This window comes from Ornithodoros turicata, chromosome 10 (genome assembly GCF_037126465.1).
Source record: "Ornithodoros turicata isolate Travis chromosome 10, ASM3712646v1, whole genome shotgun sequence".
NCBI classification, from domain to species: domain Eukaryota; kingdom Metazoa; phylum Arthropoda; class Arachnida; order Ixodida; family Argasidae; genus Ornithodoros; species Ornithodoros turicata.
Window position 1 is genome coordinate 30093306 of NC_088210.1, and position 21173 is coordinate 30114478.

At 46.6% G+C, this 21173-nt stretch overlaps 5 protein-coding genes across 5 annotated transcripts in view; 2 read left to right on the plus strand and 3 right to left on the minus strand.

Moving 5' to 3' along the window:
* The window catches only part of LOC135370508 (uncharacterized), a 79073-nt gene extending 78261 nt beyond the window's left edge, over positions 1-812 (minus strand). Inside the window, exon 1 of the mRNA XM_064604272.1 lies at positions 608-812. The gene's annotated coding sequence lies outside the window, so the exon portion shown is untranslated. The remainder of the gene's footprint in view (positions 1-607) is intronic.
* Positions 813-2057: 1245 nt separating this feature from the next.
* LOC135369818 (integrator complex subunit 1-like) lies at positions 2058-8682 on the minus strand. The gene has a single exon (XM_064603361.1). The coding sequence runs from the start codon at positions 8548-8550 to the stop codon at positions 2209-2211; it is 6342 nt and encodes a 2113-aa protein (XP_064459431.1). The 5' UTR covers positions 8551-8682; the 3' UTR covers positions 2058-2208.
* Positions 8683-8866: 184 nt separating this feature from the next.
* On the plus strand, positions 8867-13338 carry LOC135369823 (cation-dependent mannose-6-phosphate receptor-like). Its single transcript, XM_064603367.1, has 6 exons — positions 8867-9089; positions 9259-9428; positions 9490-9599; positions 9673-9815; positions 10297-10423; positions 11592-13338. The coding sequence occupies exons 1-6, from the start codon at positions 8920-8922 to the stop codon at positions 11715-11717; spliced, it is 846 nt and encodes a 281-aa protein (XP_064459437.1). The 5' UTR covers positions 8867-8919; the 3' UTR covers positions 11718-13338.
* A 179-nt stretch (positions 13339-13517) lies between these two features.
* Positions 13518-17762, minus strand: LOC135369822 (DNA fragmentation factor subunit beta-like). Its single transcript, XM_064603366.1, has 6 exons — positions 17498-17762; positions 16717-16837; positions 16441-16641; positions 16263-16339; positions 15548-15819; positions 13518-15056 (listed from the first exon to the last, which is right to left on the minus strand). Exons 1-6 carry the CDS (start codon positions 17618-17620, stop codon positions 14789-14791), a joined length of 1062 nt encoding a protein of 353 aa, XP_064459436.1. The 5' UTR covers positions 17621-17762; the 3' UTR covers positions 13518-14788.
* A 160-nt stretch (positions 17763-17922) lies between these two features.
* Positions 17923-21119, plus strand: LOC135369820 (uncharacterized). Its single transcript, XM_064603362.1, has one exon. The coding sequence runs from the start codon at positions 17988-17990 to the stop codon at positions 21102-21104; it is 3117 nt and encodes a 1038-aa protein (XP_064459432.1). The 5' UTR covers positions 17923-17987; the 3' UTR covers positions 21105-21119.
* Positions 21120-21173: the final 54 nt, after the last annotated feature.

Here is a 21173-nt window from a genome sequence, read left to right on the forward strand (position 1 = left end):
CTTTTTTTTTTTTTTTTCGTCTTCGAATAACGATACATAGTGGGACTCCGCAACAAAATCACCACAAAGATTGTGACGTAGCAGTAAGCCTTGGGGTGTCAGGAATATACATACGAAATATCGCGTTCCCAAAATGCGCAGATTTTATTCGAACGAATTATTACGAAGTGAGCGCTTCGCCTCTGTGAAGCAAGAGGGCGCTGAAAGCTACACCGCTGACGTCATCCGGCATGGAAGAATGCAAGCTTCGTGGCAGACGACAATGCTGGGTGACGTCACAGATCTTCCTCCGGGCGAACCGTTGTGCGCTTTGCATTTTGGTTTCGGTTTGGTATTGTCATCATTTACAAATTAATTACTCGCACAAAATTAATGCGAATGTTGTATCAAGGGAGTGGTCCGTGTTCGGTATGATGTTCACCTTTTTTTTTTTTTTTTCGAATCCTTTAGCGAAACGATATAGTTTCGGCTCTCTTCAGGTATATTTATGTACAAACAACCTTAGATATGGTGCTACACCTACAAAAAAACTTACGCGTAACAACGCGAAAAATTTCACGCAAGTTAGGTAAAATATCACTGTTGAAACTATGCCCCCAGCACTAACCTTTTGAGAGAAACAGTTCCTGTGATGCCCTCGAAAATAAAGTTCAGCGGCTTCCTTGGGCTCGACTTCATCGTAAAGTCGGTGCTTTCCTGGGTGCTTCTTCAGGCGTGGAGTGGAAAATAGGGAGGGTGATGGATACTTCGAAGCCACGTTCCTGTACACTCGCTTGTGCAAGATGGAGTATGTGAGCTGGGGTGTTGACGTGGAACAGGCCCTGCACATTTCTTTATAATATAGCTAAGAATTTCTAGTGCAACATAATTCAGGAACATGCGCACTTTGTGTTCATTGGCGAATCTAACTGTCAAAGGATTTAAACCAAAGTGTTTGAAGCAGAAAATCATTTTCTGTTTAATTTCACTCAAATCACCTAAATGCAAAAAAGCTGAGTCTGACGAGCATAATACAATATCCCTGTGTGTCGTAACTGCAAAATAGAAAAATATAAATTAAATTTAGCTCGTAAGGGTAACACGAGGAACTAAACTCAAAATAAAGTTGTATGTGCCAGTACTTACAAAAATACGTAATTTGTATTAATGCGAAGGATTCCATGCACGCCGCTCAAACTGGTATCGTTGAGACTATGTCCGAATACTTACGTGGAAGCGGCGAGCGGCATACCAGATTGAAACGACTGACTACCGTACGTTCGGGAGCCACTACGTTTTAAATGTGTCACAGACAGTGAAATTGACAGTATCTCCACGAAGTATACTGCAATACAAACATCCGCATTACACATCCCGAAACTCGGGAACAGTGTCGTTTGCTGCGAATAGGACCCCGTCGCAAGGAAGTGACTGCAGGGGCTCGGTTCCGCGTCGTCTGCTATGTATTTCGTTTCCCAAGTAATAATGGTTTGCGCTGTATTCAATTAAACGCTATGCTTCCGATTCCGTTTCTCAGTATTGTTGTTGAGTATTTTTGCAACACTTGCAAAAATATGTTTTGTATTAACGCGAAGGGTTGCATGCAGGTTACACAAAATGGTTGGACGATGTCGCTAGCAACAATACGAAAGTGAAACAAGTCACTAAATTGAGAGCATTTCAACAAAGTATACTGCAAAACAAACATCGACTCTCACGGAGGAATAACCAAAAACACGATAACAGTATCGCTTGCTGCGGAAATCGTACCCCGTATCAGGGAAGTGACAGCAGGGAGCAGTAGCCTACCTCTTGCCGGACATAGCCCCTCAGACGCAGAAAAATATTACACCGGTCTACATCACATCCCCCTCCCACCCTTTAAATTTGTTCTTAGTTCACTTACCTGCCACATTGGCGCTGTTCCTAATCCACACAGTGCTGCTATCCGTTGTGGGAACGGCTATATACAGTGTATCTGTTGCTCCAATAAACGCTATACCTGTATCACCCTTGGGAACACAATATTGCAATCGGAAGTGTAGAAGCCAACCCCCCAAAGTGCATTACTAGAAAGGTTGACATAAACAACCATGCCCTATAGGGCAGCCCATTTATTGTCTCTTTACTTGGAACATGAGACACACTTCAAGAGTTACCATTTTTGTCCACATTTATGTACACACAAAAACACAAGTACTACAAATGTTCCTGTACAATCAGCCGCACTTAATTACCATACTGCAAATTCAGGAGTGCTAAAGCTTCTGTAATTGGCACAGCACTGTTCACATTAGTACTAATTCCAACCTGGAATGCCTTCTGCAACAAGATACTTCCGTGCTCCTGAGCGAGAACAACAAACTCGGGCAGACGCTCCAACGCCATCTGCACAATCTCACGTCTGTCACTTCCGAGACACTGCAGATAACCGGATATGAACTGCCCTGCAGTTCTCGGACTATTCCTGATGCTCTGCATCAACAGCTTAAAAGCCAAACCGCAACAGGCCATGTTTAAACCGCTGAGCACAATGCACTGCAAGTCGTCCTGGTAGGACAACATGGCCTCAGGTTTCCTCGATGCGACCAGCTCAAGTTCTTTCAGCGAAGAGAGTATTTCTTCGGGGTTGCAGTTTTCATTTTCGATCGAAAGCCTCAGGTCTCTTGCGGCGGAGCTCTTCTGAGGACCCTGCATTGCGGACGAACTGCTCTGGAAAGACGCCTTTGAAGTGCCAGGTTCCGAGTCCTTTGAGTTCTCTGCTCCGTCCGGAGCATAGTGATGTATGCAAGTGCCAGCCAACAGCGTCCGAAGGCTCATCAGGTCGGGAACCAGGGACGACATGTCTTGAAAATTTGCGAACTGCTTCTGGATCCATAGCCGTGCTTCGGTTGAACTGTGCTGGAGGTAACGGTGCACCAGCAACAAGAAAGAATTCAGCAAATTTACAACCACCTCCTTCGTGTCTTGGTTGCGTACAAACTGAAGGTGACTTTGGAAAGCCTCAACGTAGACATCCAAAATTTCATTCACGGTGTGGCAATAGGCGTCCGCAAAGAGTTGAGGCACCAGGAGCTCCAACATCCCCAACATGTTGACGAAAAAAGAGGTCTGGCTACGAGTGCCGAAGAGGAACGTTCCAACACCAGAGCGGCTGTGCAGCAGACTTGTCACCATGGGAAGCTGACGAAGCAAAAGCTCCGGATGAGTAGCCGCTAACTTTCTGCAAGCAATGTTCAGGTCGCCAAGCTTTTGCTGGGCCTGCCTGTTGAGGTCGGCAATTGACAGTGCAAGGAGAAGCGTGTGCGACAGAACGTCCACTTTCGTCTGGCCCGATTTCTGAGGTTCAATGTCCTTGAGCGTGTCTACAACAGCATCCGAGATCGAGATTATGCTCGGAACACACAGGTAAAGCTCCACAAGCAAGTCTTTTGCTGCTCCCCTACGGGCAGGCTCGCTTTGTATAATGGACACTAGGTGGCAGACCACAGAAGATATCAGGATCTGATCGGTGCACCCCTGTTCAAGAAGAGGCAGGCGTGACGATAGCTTTGCTTCTTCCTCTCGTTCCTGTCCAGGTTTCATCAGCAATTCCTCTATGATGTAATCGGTCATGCAGCAAACCTGATCGGGACTGAAAAGCAAGATTTTCTCTGGGATGTAATGCTTTGGAATCTTCTTATCGCGTCCCTGCCATATCTTCGGAATGAACATGCAGGCCTGGAGGAAGTCCAGCACAGCGGTCGGGTCGTACTGTTTCTTCGACGATGAAAGCACCTCGTCGATGACGTTGTGCAAGGTGTTCCAGTGTGCCCGATGGATGAGCAGGGCCAGAAGATACGGGCGGAACGTTGTTCTCAGCAGGGGGTTCTTTGTGCTGTTCTGAAAAAGCAGCTGGTACTGAAGCTCTGGCGAAGACGAAATACATTCAGGTTCCAAGTGTTCCAACCAGTCAACGATCACAAAGCTAGTGGTGACCTTCTCGCATTCAAACATGTTGCCGCAGAGGATTTTCGAAAGAGCATGGATCAGGGGCTGGCTGTTGCCCAGCTTGATGGCCCGCTGAACCAAAACGCAGAGTGCCTCTTCAAAGCGCTTTGACTCATTTCGTGCGACGGACGTGAGGGCATCCACAATGTTTGCCGACTTCACGTCTGCTGGTGACAGCCGCCGTGGTGCCTGATCCTTGTTCCTCGAGGACGAGCTCGACGTGCAGAAGTGCTGCAAAACGTTTGTGAGGGGTGAAGTAGTTTTTGTAAGTTCCAGGATCTTTGTGCAGACCCACTGGAACTTGAAGACAAGCGGGGAGTTCGAGGCTGCCTTCTGCTGGCCTGCGATCGCCAGCCTAAATAGTGAACACGACACACAGGGCTTTGCATGCAGAGCAGAAACAAACCTTTCACACTGGTCACTCTCCAAAATGTGTTCGCACGTGTGAATGAATTCTGCTAGAGAGCTTCCAAAGAGACACTTCCTCAGCACATCCTGAGAAAAGGCCTTTTGGAGGCCCCTGAAGAGCTCCTGTTCTTGTTTGTTGCCAAGCTTTCCCAGTCTCGGATCTAAGCTGTACAGCTGGATCACAGCCTTAGAGATGGAGTCAATACGAGAGGCATCTATGGGCCTGGGAGGTGCATGCTGTATCACGGACGTCGGGACCGGCTCGATGTCGTCCTCGTCTGCCATGGCGTCACCGTACTCACTTTCACCTAGCAGCCTGTAGAACCTCTCTCCGCCAACGGCCCCTCTCTGGTGCTGCACTTCCACCAACTGCGACATGTACGCCTTATCAACGACGGCTTGCACGACGGCTTCCTCGTCGTACTCCACGGCCTCGTCTAAGCAGGCAAGCAGCTTGCCCATGCTGTGAACAGGTATCCCAAACGACTGTATGAATAAAACCAGCTGGTTAGGATCGAGATCCTTCAAGGCTGCATCGACAAGCACTTCAACGGAAGACCGGATCATCTTCAGCTTCAACCAGTCGGGTAAGAGCAGAGCCTCCTCGGACGTGTCTACGAGGAACGCCTGGGGTGGGTCACCGTCTTGCGGAAACCACGTTTCCAGCAGGGCTGTGAACGGTTCGGGGTCCTGTTCGGGGGGGCCGTACGTAAGGAGGATTATCATCGAGTGGACCACGAGGATGTGCATCGTAGCAGTTTCGCCGGAGGGCCACTGAACCATGATGTGGTCCTGGCACTCGTACCAGTACATGTCTTTCGACGGCTTTCTCGCGATCTGCAGGTACCTCGTGAAAATATCGAGCAATGAGGACAGGAATATCTGGCTGTAGATCGAAGTCGTCGTGTCCTGCGGAAGGATGCAGTTGATAATCGTGGGCCGCTCGACGACGAGCTGTGCAATGTCTAACGAGAGCTCTGCGAGGTCTTCGTCCGGCGTGTAGGTTGCCAGGAACTTGACGTACGCCGTAATGGCGGACGGGTCGTTCTCCACTTGGCACGCGAGGCGGAGGGTGTGGCTCACTTGAATGCGCACAACTTTGAAGTGTGGCAACACCGGAATGTCCTTGAGGAGCCAGTCGTAATCGTGGAGCGACTCGACCTTGCCGGACTCCGCGGCGTTCCCAATCTGGCTGAGCACCAGAGTCAGTCCTTTAGTAGCGACTGCTCTGGCATTCTGTTGTTGTGAGCTCAGACGTCGCATGAGGTAGTCAAGAACTTCGCAGGTCGCTTGAAGGTCGTCGGGATTTCTCAGCAACTTTTGTAGGTGCTGAAGCAGCTGCTGTTGCTTTCGTTTCTTGTTCTGGAGCGCTTTGCCTCTGCCCTTGTCAGCCTTTTCCTCCTCTTGATCTATGCCGGCTGCGTTACAGTCCAACGCGTCACTGAGCAAGAACTCGCAAAGACACTGGACAGGAAGATGGTCGAAGGAACCCTCGCATGATTCCACCAGTTCAGCCAACCAGGGCATGGACTGTGAAGTACCGTGCCGCTGAATAATGTCGACAAGGAAGTCGGGATTACGACTGCGGCACAACAGATGGCCGAGCTTGAGCGTTTCATTCAGAGACTTGAGCTGATCGAGCACTTGCAGTGGTGGCCTCCTTGCAGGGCCTTGTGGGTCCATCGTAATCAATTTTGAGAGCAGCAGACTGTTGCTTTCAGTGATGGTGACCTTTGTTGACGCAGCTGCGAGATGTGTCTCGAATTCGAGAATCTTCTGCTTCTCCACCTGACTGATCTGCACCTCTCTAGTCTTGATGTCGTCCCCTTTGTCACCCGCTGTCATGGTCGGTGGAGGAAATACGAAGTGGTTAGTGATGCACATCTCCATCATGCTCCTCAAGGTTGGATGGCCCTCCCACGCAATTTGGCCAAAGCTCGACGGGTTGTGGGCTACAATGATGAGAAGCATGATCCACGCCTTCCAGTAGTAATCTGCAATGGCTAGCTTTGGAGGTGAGTACCCAGAGGGCAGCGAAATATTTTCCGGATGGTGATACGCGCAGAGGTGAAACAGCAGATCAATGAGCTCCGTTCGCTCAACTGCCAGCACAGGATGGGTGTCTTCCTTGAAAATTGAAGCTGCTCTTCTTACAAGCTGCTCTACAAGCTCCAACGCGTCAGATGGGTTCAAGGGGTGGTCCTTGGACATTCCAATGATGAGAACTCTGATAAACATATCTTCCAAGACAGGTACGTCCGAGGCCAGCCTCAGCATAAATGGTCTGTCCCCTTCGGGAGGCCAGTTGTCCTTGTAGTAATGCTCCGGTTGTTCGAGAAAGAGCACCTTGTGAAGACAGTGAAGGAATTCGTTTCGTGCAGGCTTGAACATCTTCGGCACCACCGTATGAAGCCACCACACTGTGTCCCTCTGTATGGTGGCCACGGTCGACTGGTAAGACCGAAAAGCCGACATGTCTTTCTTCTCCGATCGGAAGAAAGCCGTAGCCGCTTCACGGACAGCCGGAGTAATGGCCAAGAAGATGGACAGTACAACTAGGTCGGTCAGAGAGACAAACAAACGTTCTTTCAGCGGCTGCTCCAGTTCTTGATACTGTGCCTCCTTCCTTTCCTGCATCAAGCCCTGGCAGAACGCGGTAAAATTCAAGTCGTGCCGCAGGGAACGTATAATTTCGCGGAACAAGGCCCGCAGGCAGCGCAGGTAGTCGTCCCGGTTTATCAACAGGTCCTGGAAGACCTCGGCAAGGACCTGGGCCGCCTTGTCGGGCGAATGCTGGAAAATCACGGAGAGCAACTGCATGTTGTTTGGATTACGCGAGTTGGACAGTTCGTTGTAGATGCAGTGCTTCAAGACAGTGCTCAAGTTATCGGGGTGCTGTCCCAGCAATTCCTTCATGCACTGCAAGAAATGGTTGACCACGGGCTTCGTCTTCAGCCTGATCCGGATCAGAAAGCCGATGACTTCCACGTCGTGCTTATTGTGCTGGTTGCAGTTCATGCACACTGTCAGCAGCAGGTCCTGAGCGGGTCGCGTGAGCTTTGGATTTTGCAACCACGTTTCGAGGCGATGGGCCACCAGGGAGCGCACTTCGCTGATTCCACAAGCGCATATCAGAAGCCGCAGCAAGTTCTTCGATATGTCCATTGGCTGTCGACGGGTCAGCTGCTCGTGAATTATCTCCAGAATATACTGCTCGATAGTCGCTTGCACTGACGCGTAGCGCGGAACCACCGCGATGTTTTCGGTGCCCTCTTTGAGATCGAGGTGTAGACTAGATAATGAATCGTCGTCGTCGATGTTCATCGCAGCAGGAGGACTCGGGCATGCGTCCGGCTTGAAAACGAGTTCTGGTGCCATCATGCTCTTCGGTGGCAACCTCGTATTAAAAGCAGTAATGACGTTTGCCACAAAACTTTTGCACTCCTCGTGGTCGACCCAAATCCGATCGCCCAGCGAATCTTCCACGAACACCTTCACGAACTGTTCGGGCCAGCAGTTGGTGTCTTGAAACGCTGCCAGAAGGAGGTTACTCGACAGCACCGAAATCAGGTTATTCCCTTTCGTCTTGAAATTAATCGTGACGTCTCGCTTCAGCAGGCTGGTGAACGCTTCGATCACGACTTCGGAGTCGTATATTCTGGGCCTCGCCTTGGCAATAAACATCAGCGTCAGATACAGCATCGGATCGGGTTTCGGCCGCGTGCTCTTGAGAGTTTTCACCGCACCACACATGAGAGAATCCACCCGCTCTTCGTCCCCGGAATCCTCCGCTTTTAGCACTCTGCTCAGAAAGTCCGTGGGATCGACTTCTATAGCGATAGCGTCCCACTGGTCGTCGGCACTTGTCGTATCTTTCTTGCCCTGCGAAGCGGCAGAGGCCAGACGGGGTAACGCAGACGTTGACGACGAGCTTGAAGAGAGCTTCTGTTTCTTCGATTGAACAGGCGGTTGTCCCGCGTTGCTTTCTGTTCTTTTGCGTTCACCGCTAGTGCCTGCTGTGCTCAATGAAGATGATTTTGATGACGGTTTCGGTTCTGGGACGTCGGCCGACCGTTGTTTTGATCCAAGAGCGATGAAATCGCCTGATGGGAAGAGAGCTTTCACCTTATTTGGGCCCCTCTTTTGGGAAGATTTTCCCTTTTCTCGCTCCATAATTGATTACTGAACTCTCGACCTTTATGTAGCATTCACATAATTAAAAACTCGTCAGCGGAGCTCCTAATCTACATATCGCTGGCAAAACCGGGCAAATGCTAACCAGCGCCATTTTGTTTGATAAACAAGTTGTTGCAGAGTTTCGCACTATTCGCAGTTAGGCTCACGTGATTTTTCGAAACGGATACGCATAAATTAAATAACAAAAAATTAGCACGTAGTGTAAGTATAATTAATAATAAATCATAGGTTGCGCTTAAAACGTTGCTGCAAAAGCTGAGAAACTAGATTGAGCCAGATTGAACTCGTTGGCTGACTCTGCTGACGCCAGCGAAGGCGCAGCTGTAGCGAGAGCAACAGGCAAGCATGCTCTCGTGTAACGTAAACAGCGCAGTTAATCTATTATATTTGATCGCTATTACGTGCAGTTATGTTTTGCACATTTCAGTGGGGGCAGAGGATTGTGTGCTTGTGAACAAGGACTCTACTAGTGAGAAAGACATCCTGCAACGTTTGACTGGCTTGAAGGGCGAAACGTAAGCGGACACACAAAGTTAAAAGCAAGCAGATCAATGCCTGCCACTAGATGCTGGTGCATGCAGGTGCCCAAATATACGATGTCCTTCATATATGTTGCACAACGCATGCAGAGCAAATGCTTCAGGGTTTTAAAGTCATATTTGCGTCACAATTCCCGTTTCATAGGATCTCACTGGAAGATAAAGTTGGCGGTAAAATACGGAACGTGTACGAAGTAGGGATATGTACAAATGCCAACAAGTCAATCCCCCAAGCTGGGGCTGTACAACATGACATGGTTCACAATCAGACATACAAGCTTGGCAGCATCAAGGCAACAGCTTTAAAAGGAGGAAGTAAGTGCAGCATTTACTCTGTACAAACAGGTATGTACTTATTAATGCAATACTTCCACAGGCGACTGGATAGTGATAACATATAAGGATGGGGACAAGTATAACGGTACATGTGGAAGTGGCGCACGAGAAGTGCACATTATGGTCACCTGCAACTCGACCGTTCATCATGTAAGATCAGCTCGTCGCACACTAGAATTGTCAAAAGCAGGGTTGCGATAAGTTACGTCATCTGAATATTTAGGGGACCCTGGAACTAGTGGAAGGGAACACGGACAACGGCACGGAATGTTCGTACCTGTTCGTGGTTGGAAGTAGCATCGTGTGCTCACCGCCAAAGAAAGCGGAAAAGCATGGACTGAGTGGAGGTTCCGTGTTCTGCATCTTGTGAGTGAACTTTCTGTATTGGACGTATCAAGAAGTAATCATTGAATGTAACCTGCCAGTAACCGTGTATTCACACGAGCGACGTTCCCCAGAATACTCTGCGGAAGATACGCAAAACGTCATAGCTTTTCCTGCTCCTCTGGGTAATATTTTGCAGCTTAGCCACAAGATATTCCGTAGCAGACGACAGGGTCAGTCGTGTCGTCTGCTAAGTGCACAGTACGCTGCTTCCTATATTCTAGTGCTGCGTGAATGCTCAACGTAAAACGCGGTGAAACTTCTGCCCCGTGAGCAATTTTTTCCCCTTCCTTCCAGTAGAATATTCCGTGAGGATGTCTCTCGTGCGAATACGCGGTATCGGTTGTCACGGAAAACAGTATTTGAACTCGGTGGAGAGAGTGGGAAGTTGCACAAAAAAATCGATTTGCCGAGCCATTTCGGTGACCGATATCACAAGAGCTACCCTCCAAATCTTTTGCAGGTTCTTCACGGTTGTCGGATGTTACCTGTTTCTTGGGTTTCTGTACAAGAGAATTGTCGTCGGTGCCAAAGGAGTGGAACAAATACCAAACTACAAATTTTGGAAAGATTTTGGCAGCCTCCAGGCGGTAAGGACTTCACCTTTCTTTAGATAACTTGTCGAAGAATTGTGACAGCAGCAGAGAGCAAAGGTGTGCCACAGGGATCTCGGAAGCGACAGGGATCTACCTGATCAAAAGAGCATACCTCACAGCATACCTCAGCCATGCACAGCTCAAAGTACAAAACCAAAGAGTATCTGCAGAATTTGCTTTACACTGGAATGCTAGACCTTTGTAGTGGCATCCAATAATGTGTCGCAGATATTCGATACAATTCCTATTTAAACAGCACATCATATTTGATTTGGTTTGAAAATGTGCTGTCCAAATGGACTTAGTAGGTTATCATTAGAGCCTGAAGGTTTAGGGTTTTACCCGATTCTTCCCCGAATTTGCACCCGGAATTGAAGGTTGCCTCTTTAGGGTGAAACCCGATTTTTACCTGGCAAATTGCCTTCACTGGGATGTCTGTAGGAATGCATTAATTTACTTGTTTGGCAGAAAAATTCAGTTACATCACCATTTGTACCAAACCACTACAGTTAGTTGAGTAACTGAGCCCGATTTCACCCCGAATTTAGTATACTGGAAGTTTTTTCACCCGAATCACATGAATTTAGTGCACATGTTTATTTATCCGATTTTTACCCCCCGAAGTTAGAAAAAAAATATTTCCCGAAAACTTCAGGCTCTAGTTATCATTGATTAAATGGTCATCAGCATTTTCAATTTTCAGCATCGTTTTATTAGATAGTTTTACGACAGGCACACTAGCATCGCGACATATTATGACTCTCATCATTTACTTAAGAAACTTGGACTTCATACGCTGTCTTCTCATCGACTATTCATGACTTTTTGTTATTTAACATAGTTCATTCTTTAGTTGATTGTCCCGATCTCCTCTCGTCAATTCCTTTTTAACGTCCCAGTTAATGCGATGAGATACGCCCGTGTTTTATGTCAAAAATGTGTCTCGATCAGAGTCCTTTAACACATGTTACGGCTGACTTTAATGATGTTCATCGATTATAACATTATCATAGTCATGCTTTCTGTGATGCTTGCTATTGTTTTTCAAGGGTTTGTTCTAATAGTGTGGTGCACTATTATAAGACTATGGTTGTCTATGGGCACTATGAAAATTGAATTGAATTGAATCGTTACCATAAATACCCCGCTGTTCTATTTGCAGGACGGCTGCAACTTCCTATGCCGTGGCCAGTGTGCCGCCACACCAGAAGACCCGTCGTACCGCAACATCGACGAAAGGCCACGACGAGCGGAAGAAGACAGAGATGATCAGCTGCTGTCTATGTAGTGTTGCACACCCTCTGTGGTCTTACAAAGTCCCACTTTCTTGCCATATTTGTGGTAATAAAGCCACAAAAAATTCCTTTCTACCCAGGACTTGGTGTTTCGTTACGAAAGGAGGTTCCACCACGAAATCACACTGAAGTAGCGTTTGCACTTATTCGAAGCGTTATGTAATAGGATGATTTTACTTTGACTCTACTCTGAACACTGTTGTATTACGATTGTGTAAAATTCCATCTTCTGTAAGTGTCAGTAGACATTAGAATGAATTTGTTTTACGTCAGTGAAAGGGGACTGGAACAGGGCTGTGTTCTGTATTGATACAAGTTCCCATTGTGTGGGAAATAAGACTTTCTGTCACCGTTGTTGCTTTTTCTTTGTTTTGTTTTCTCACCAACCTTGTAAATGTTAGACGGTGCGATAGTTTGTGTTCTGAAAATTTACCTACTAACACCTGACACCATCACTTGACAGTACCACGTGTCAATCCTTTTTGTAGCCTTGCAACGTAAGGAACTGATTGACAGTGTGCTAGGGTGCATTTCTTTTACACCGTACTATTTATTTGCTTTAGTCTTCGACTCAGATGGCACATGGCATTGGATGCAATGTATCGGGGTGTTCTGTGAAACTTGCGAGTGGAATACTCTGTTAACATGTCTGTGTCACATAGATGCATTTTATAATGTGATAACGACAATTTTTTTTCTCATATCTAGTCATTTGAAGAGTTGTTAGCGAAGTATAAACTAGGCATGACCTGCATTCTGAATGAATTTGTAACGTACCAAATGGGCTGGTTTTGTTCACTTTGTGTGCTTGAGAATCTTGTTAAACGTTGTGCTGCTGGATATGAAAAAAGGAAATTAGAGTTCTTGAAAAAGATGAGTGGAGACCAAAAGGGGGACGCCCATTTGTCCTCTTCAAGGACATTTCAATCACGTCACACACATCAAAACATCAGTCATTTGAACCTCGAACTGCTATACGTACTAAGAATTTTAGGGTCTCCAATTTTGTTCATGGTACACAATTGGGCTGTGTTCGATAACAAAGTACGTATGATCTCGCAGGGGATGGGGGGGTGACGTGGGTGAATCAGAGAAAGTTTAAGTTATGGTAAGGCTTTTTGGTAAGGCAAAGTGGTAAGAGAGAAGTTACGGTAAGGCACTCTGTAGGTGAACAAATATGGTCTTAGTGCAGAAAATGTTACTTTTAAGTCATACCAAAAATAGTGTACGTGTGCCTTATGAACCTGCAAGGGGCACATTCGGCTGTGTTTTGCAAGGGCCATGTTTTCCCGGACCCAGACTGTCTTATGCATAGCTACTCTATGATGCAACTTCCTGAATGAATGCCGTTTGTAACAAGTGGTGTGTTGCCTGCCTTTTGCATTGCTTGTGTAGTATATGTGTGTGTGTACTTCAGTTCAAGGATACGACAAAGACATCCTTGCAAGGACTATTCTGCATAGTATGCATAATAAGCCGCTATTCCATATGCTCTGCAGATACTGCAACAAATGGGGACGGCTTAACCTCCTCTTGAACGTGTGTGCCTTTTCCTCCTGTTTTGTCACATGCACAGGGTTTCTATTGCAAATAAAATAGCAGTTTTCATTTGCATCCTCGTTCTCGCTGTCGGAATAATTGGTTCTCGGATATCCCGTCTGGTTTACACAGTAGTAGATGAGACAATTAAACATAGATGGACAATACAACACAATGCCCAGTTGCATACTTCTGTTGAATAATGGCAGTTGAAGGAAAGTATCTGGTACTGAGACAGAGTTGAAAGACTGGCATGCCGGTATGGGATCTTATTCCAAAAGGGGAGAGCACAAAAGAAGGCAGACGACACCAGCAACGAGGAAAACAGTACGAAACAGAGGAATCCTAACATCAAAGTGCTTTTGATCAGCAGGTATCGTAGCTTTCAGCAGCAAAAAATACCGGAATACCACGCTAAAATATTGGAAATTACACATTTTTCACACGCATTACAGATAACACTGGTCCCACGTCTGCCTAGTAAAGTAGTCCCGCCGTGTCGTAAATCCCCACACGAACGGGAATATTCCTCCGCAAGGAGAAAGAAAAACTCGCGTCTTTTGGCACCCAAAAAATTAAGCTCGACAATTTCCATTTAGACACGCAGAGACCATATTTCTCCGCGACACGCGGAATCATTTGATCCCTGATGATCAAAGATACACTTTACATTGCAAAGCGGGGTTAACCTAAAAGAGACAAAAAAACAACTGTGCAGGAGATTGAATACCTTTTTCCCCATAAGATGGTCATAACCACGAATGCAGTCGACTATACCAGCACAACATGCAATGTGCATGCTCTCAACTGGTATGAGTTCAAAAAAGCATACTCGTTGAGACAAAGCTTCATGTGCAAACGAAAATGTGTATACTTATCACAAAATTATAATACTAATTCGTGGCAGTACGCCACAAGAAAACTATGATCACAAGGGACGCCGCAGTGGTTGGTATGGGAATTAATTTCGCTCACATGGGGGTTCTGTGCGGGAGACTTCAATCTTTTGCATAATGTAAAAACCCCCGAGACTAGGGAACACGAAGGGACAGACACAACACAAAGTCTCAAACACAGCTGAAAATTTTACTTCACAAAATTCAAAATTTCAAATTACTTCAATTTCTTCAATTCAATTCAAATTCAATTAATTCAAAAATTTTACTTCGTGTTCCCTAGTCTCTGTGTTTTTACATTATGCATCATCTTCACCAGCTCGCTTGCTTCCTAGCCATTTTTTCATTTTCAACCTTTTATTTGCTGTGTACTCCTTTTACGAAATACCCTGCAAGATGTGCCTAAGGTAGTAAAATGAATTAATGAAATTAACGTGCACAGAAATCTCTGCACATTAGATGTGTCTCACATCCCCTGTGTCTGAGCAACTTGTACCTTGCCATAAAGTTGCTACTGTCCCCGTGTGGATTCGAACCCGCGCCCTCAGGATCAGCAGGCTGACACACTACCCTGGACCAATCCGCTGGTCAAGGATGGTCAAACCGCAACTGCCTGGTCGTGCCTTCTGTCATGCCTCAGTGCAATATACTCTTGCTTTTCTCCCACATGTCTTCTTACTGTCTCCATGTGACATTGTTTCATTGACTAAGTACCAGTGTTTTCTGTCAGCAACAAAGTTCTTGTGCAGAGTCTTCAAGTGGCAGACAGGATGAACCAGTTTGAGGTTTTCCTTCGTGAAGAGGAGCTTGTAGAAATATTTGATGTTTATGCACCTCCCTCTTGCTTCCTCAACCGCTGTCTTTATGGCTGGCAGTATGGTCCGAGACCTTTCGACCCTGAAAGCGTTTAGAGCAAGGGTGTTTTGATGTGCCTTCTGCATCAACTACATTAAGTTGTTGAAAATCTGGATGTTCAACACAGGTTCAAAATGTTGTTTAGAACACGGACAGAAAAAAAAAAAAAAGGCTGCGTCCTTGGGCATTGTGCCAAACCCATTTAAATGTGGTAGCTTTACAGGGCCGTTGTTGGCAGCACATTTTTGGCTAAATTTTTACGATTTCTTAAAATTATTAATGACTTTTATTAAATTTTAAAGCCTCTTAACATTTTGTGTTTCTTTGTGTTGCTACTGGTGGTGGTCACACAATTTCAGCATATATGTACTGACTTTACGTACAGCTCCTCAGCTGTTAAAAAACCATCGTCCTGCATACACCAAAAGCTTTTTTAGGTAATTATGTGCATGTAAGGTGAACCTCCAGATACGCTAGGAGCAGGATCCTGAATACGTTCAACTCTGATTTCAAATAAAATGTGCTATGCTCACCCATGATCAAGGTTCCACGTTCCAAATACAGTCAAATGTTCACGGCTCACATATGGGTTGATGTTATGGCCAGCACTTGCACATTCTGAGGCGTCAAAGACACCCTCGCAGGTGAAGAGCCCCACGTCAGTGCACAACGCGTCTCTCTCTCCCCTCACAAAGTAGACTCCATTTGCATCGTTCTCTTTCAGGTAGCGCGAAAACTCTCGGAACACGTAGTCCAAACAAGGACGATGTGTATCAGCAAAATTCTTCAGGAGGTCACTCTTTGACTGGAAAGTATGAGAATTCTGAGTTCACAGTCACTGCAACTTACATACTCTGAGACAGCTTAAGAGCTACAGTCACGGAGGTACTGCTTGCAGCACACTTGTCTGAAATCTTCATTCCGGGGTACAGCAGCCCGTACTGGCTTGGCCGCCCCGAAGGGGCTGTACCATTATTGCTTTTGAGGGTAGGTACCATGCCCACCCTCAAATATAGGCCTCCCTAAATGGGGAAGCCTATATTCATGTATATATGCTCCAAGTATGTTGTCTCCAATGAGGTGTTTCTGCAACATGATCATTGTACATGGAAGAGCTCGAAGCATGCGGGCACATTATGTTGTGACTATGAGGCCTAAGCCAATCAAGACAATGTCTTTCGGTTTGTGGGCGGAGTTTGCCTGTAGGAGTTAACCTGCCCCAAAGTATAGTACAAGCGAAAGACGTACTTTGTGATAATATCCTTTTATCCGAGAAGTGGCTTTTCTGCGCATGACTTTCTTCTTCGAGGTTTCATTCTTTAAATCTGAAAAATAAAATAGGTAGTAGTTCCAGTTCTAACTGTAGTCCAGTTCATATAACTGTCGTCCAGAGTATAAGTACACTGTGTAATAAGAGCTCTCGCACCTCTGAACCAGTCTGGATGCTCATCCCTGCTGTCGGCCAATACGAGATGCTTTGGGACTTCCAACTGCTGTGCAGACTTTTGCAGGATGCTCACAAGTTTTTCTCGATCCGATTCTGCAAACGCTGCACTGACTTCGACATCTCTCTGTGACAACAGCTTCTGCATCTGCTCGACGTGCTCCTTCACCTTCTGTGGGACATCTGAAATATACTAAGAATTGAGCGCAAGAAATTGAAACGCTCACTCAGGGTAGATGTCACACACGTGGCACTTACATTTCACTTCTTCGCTCGACTTTAGCACCGTTAGGACTGTATAATCGCTGCAAAATGCTAAGTATTCGTCATCGACTTCACTGCCATCTTCACATAATAGTTGCACATCATTTCGAGGTAACTGCGGAGAGCAATTTCATATGTCATGCAACTCCTCGGAGAAAGTATTGGATGTCCAATAAAGTCTATAGTAATTATGGCACCCAGGGCCGACGAGAAGGAGGGGGGGGGTGCCCTGGGGCCCGGACCACTTCAGGGGCCCCACGACCCATGGCCTGTCGGAATCATATAAATAAGAAACACTATAAACAAGACTAAGAAACAAAGACTATATTGAGACGTTAGGAGCAGGTCCGGGCATGACCCATCCTCGGGGCCCGTAATTTCTGTCGCTGGCCCATTAAGTACTGTTTTCGTCTTCACTCGTAATTTAATTTTGGTATAATTCAAATAGCAACAACAACTGAGGGATTTGCGAACTATTAGCCATTCCTCTGGCCAATACTAAATTGCTAGTCACTGTCGCACGTGTGCGTTTTTACGAGGCGCTGCTACTCTTCGCGCCAAGCGCGGCCGAACTAGCTTATCTTTTGCTTTGTTGTGATGGGTCGCTGATAAGGAGGAATCGCGTTGGAGGCTGTGGTGGGACTTCGAGGGAATGTGTCCGGGGGTAACGCCACAGCGGACAGTTTTCAGGAAGTATACATGTAGAAACAAGTGTTTATATACCTCTGAATAACCTGTATTATGCTGAGTGCATATTTCAGTGTCAATATTATACCTTAAATTCGGCGCAAGCTTTTGTCAGCAGATCCTCAACCGACGTACCAACAATAAGTTTTCTGAGTCGTTGGACGTTTTGCAGCACAAATGGCCTGCTGTTGCTGTGTCCTTTCCTCGTCATTTAGGAAATATCTACTTTCGACAACAGCGATTATTGCATGCAGCAAAACAGCTGCGCTTTGTTCCCGTCGTATTGCGCAATGCACGGTCTTTTTCGCTGCAAGTAAACGCTGTAAATCCAGCTGGGCGCAAGTAAAGTTCTGAGTTTCTGAGGTAATGTAACGACTTTTTTATGGGTGTGTGAAAACGTTCGAACGCAGAAAACTTTCCATTTGTTTTGCGTGACGTAGTTGGTGACGACATTAGTTGCTAGGTGACCGTTCCTTGTTTGTACACAAAGCCGCGCGTGCCAGCTGGGCCGACTCCACTCGCCGTATCCGCTGAGTGATTCGCATGTACTCTTCCGAACTTATTTTGGGTGCTCGAAAATGGCAACCTTAGAAGGCTTGCGAAGAAGCATTGCCATTAAACTGAAGGATCCCATCGCGCGGTATATCAGAGAACGAGATCAAGATAGCGGAGACGTAGATAGCATAGTTCAGCAGATTAGAAGGTCAGAGTCGTGGAGGAAGTTCCAAAAGTCTTACCTTCTTAGTCTATCCCCAGACGGAGCGACGCCAGAAAAGAACGTCTACCACGACGATGCAGACGACGAAGGCTCGAGGAGTGGAAGCGCGTTTTCGATGGACAGTTTCGGCAGTGAAAGTTCTTACAACAGAGAAAGCACGGTCTTATCTCCGGAGCAGATTCACGAGTTGTGCAAGCTCATCGTGTCCCCCGCCCCGTCGTCAAAGTTACACGCGATTGATATCCTCAGCAGAGTATCAAACTTCGAAACACTCGTCATCAACGACGACTGGACACAGCTCGAATGTCGCCTTCGAACTCTCTTGACTCACCCTACAAAGGTCATTAAGCAGGAAACATTTCGTCTATATTGGACAATGATGTCGGAAGGTGGCGTCGTGTTTCAAAGTGCATACAAAAGTCTCTTAGCAGCTGTTAAGAACGTCGTCTGCTGTCGTGGCCACGGGGTAAAACACAGACAGCAGGACGGGTTAAGCATCGTCGAAGTCGTTAATGCGTACCACAGAAATCTCCCGTCCCAGTGGCTGAAATATCCCCGTTCTGTTGTGCACTATATCGTCGAAGAGACGTTAACGCTAATGGATGATACTTTCTATGATAACTTCTCTCGCATGTGGAAAACTATTGCTTCTGTGGATGAACACGCCGAGTGGTTGAAGATATGGCTACTCGAAGGCGAAAGTCGGTTGGCGCTGATGCAGATGCTACCAAAACGCCCAAACATTCTTTTACACGCCGTGCAACTCGTCGTGAACTACAAGAAATATCCCGAACTTTGCGAACGCAACATCAGCAGCCATGTTTACGGATGTTGCATACTCATACACGTTTTGCATTACAGCGGCGGAAGGACGCTTTTCAACACCCTCAGCTCGGGACGAAGCCGCGGGAAAGGGTGGTTCGAAATCCTCGTACAAGTCATACAGTTTGTGAAAGTGCTTTCGCAGTGTAGTTATAACGGCTTCGACAATCTCATTCAACGTCTCAAAGCAACGCTGGAAGCCATCGGTGAGGCTGTCGACGACTCCTTCCCGATGGAACGCAAAGAAATTCTCATCAACCACGTCCTGGATTTCAACAAACCCGTAACCAACGTTTCGTTGCATCGAAACGTCTTGTCGGAATGTCTTAAAGCTCTATCGTCGACGAAGAGGGGACTGCACATCATTCAGAGCACAACATACAAGGGAACGAAAGTTATTCAGAACATTGTATCCCTCGTAGTGAAGACATTAGAAAGCCCTAAAGAACATGACCTTGATGTTTGTACAGTTAACAACTTGCTTGTTGTGTGCGGTTACTTAGTCAGACATCCAGGTTACTTTCTCACGGAAGGTTACCGTTATCAGGCTAGGCTGTTAAAATGTGTTCTCGATTCATACAAGTCCAACGGGCTAAACGTTACTGCTGGCTTGGACAAATTGGTAGAATGCTTGCTGGCGACAAGTATAGGGACAGCTCTCTTGAACTTCGGAACTGTGTCGGAAGAGTATGGGGACTATGTGCTCCGAGCAGACATCTACAAGAAACTGCAGTATTTCTCTGCGCACACCACCGGTACGAAAACTGTGGATAAGTTGATCTCTGAAGCAGAAGACCATTTTTGGAGGCTGAAACAGTCACACGTCGAATGCAAGGTGAACCCGAAGGATATGTGTTACGCAGTAATCTGTTTACTGCCGTCTCAAAGGGAGTGTCGAGTAATATTTGCGCAAAATGCTGAATATTGTGAGGACGACATTTGGAGCATGCTGGCGCTGCTGCCATCAAGTTACGACATTCAAGAAGACGAAGCGGTTCTAAGTTTGTACATCTTGAAAGGACTAATATGCTGCTTGAAAACCTACATCTTTCTCGAAGAGACATACTGCATCACGAGGCGGTTGGAAAAAATAATTTCAGACTACCGCACAGACGATGGAAGTATCATGCTAACTGAGCTCACCTTCATTGCACTGCAGATTATAGAAAGAATAAAATTTGTAGGCAACCCACGTCAGTGGACAACGTTAACTGACTTCGACCTGTCGGACAGGTTCGATCGTGTTCTTGCCATTTCGGAAGAAACATTACCCGCGAGAAGCCCTACAAGTGCGCCAGACTCAAGCACGCACTTCAAAGTGAGCCTTAAGTGCGCCTCAAATGGAAGAAAGGCTCTCGAGGAATTCCTCAACGAGAATGCAACACTCAGAGCGTGTGAATTTGAGTCATTTTTTACGTTGGACAGAACTGAACGGCGCAAAATAAACGACGACCACCAGACTACAACAAATGCTCAAAAGTGCGGTATCGAAATGACCCTCAAGATAGGGCGAGACCTCGGACTGCTCGACCGGGAAGATGACTTGTGCTACGAGGCGCTGCGGACTCTCTTACGAAAGAACAGCTCACTCAACGTCGCATCACGCCACAATCAAAGTTACGACTTTGTACTCTCTACGATCTTCCTCTTGCTACGCGGGGACAAAGACAAGACGCGACAGCTCCACGATTTCTTGTGCGACCAGTACTATGCCTACTTGTATTTTCCCAATATTTACGGTACTTGCGATACCATGCTCTGCGCTGCCCTCTGCCAGGTGTTTGAGGCAGTGTTGCTCGACCACGTTCCAAGCGTGTACCACGCCCTTCGGGCCGGCCGTTACGGGCCGAGATCAGTGCTGACCCACTGGGTTGGACAGTTCTTCTGGAACGTCCTCGACTTCGATGAAATTGCGACGGTGCTGATGACGCTGGTCGTATTTGGTGGCGACTATGTTTTGTATATCTGTGCTTCCATGTTGAGACATATGGAAAGTGACATATTGGAGCACTTCAACAGGGGACGCCTCGTTACCGTTCTCCGCCGGGGAGCTATAGGCGGATTTAGATTATCAGATAACCTGCAGTTCTTGCATGGTTTGAAAGAGCAGTATCGCAACGTGATATCAAAGTGTTTCAGGATGTACGCACATTAAAGGAGTGAGGGAGGGTACCGGTAGTATTATCTTTAGCCAGGATACAAAACACTACCATACTCTGTGTAG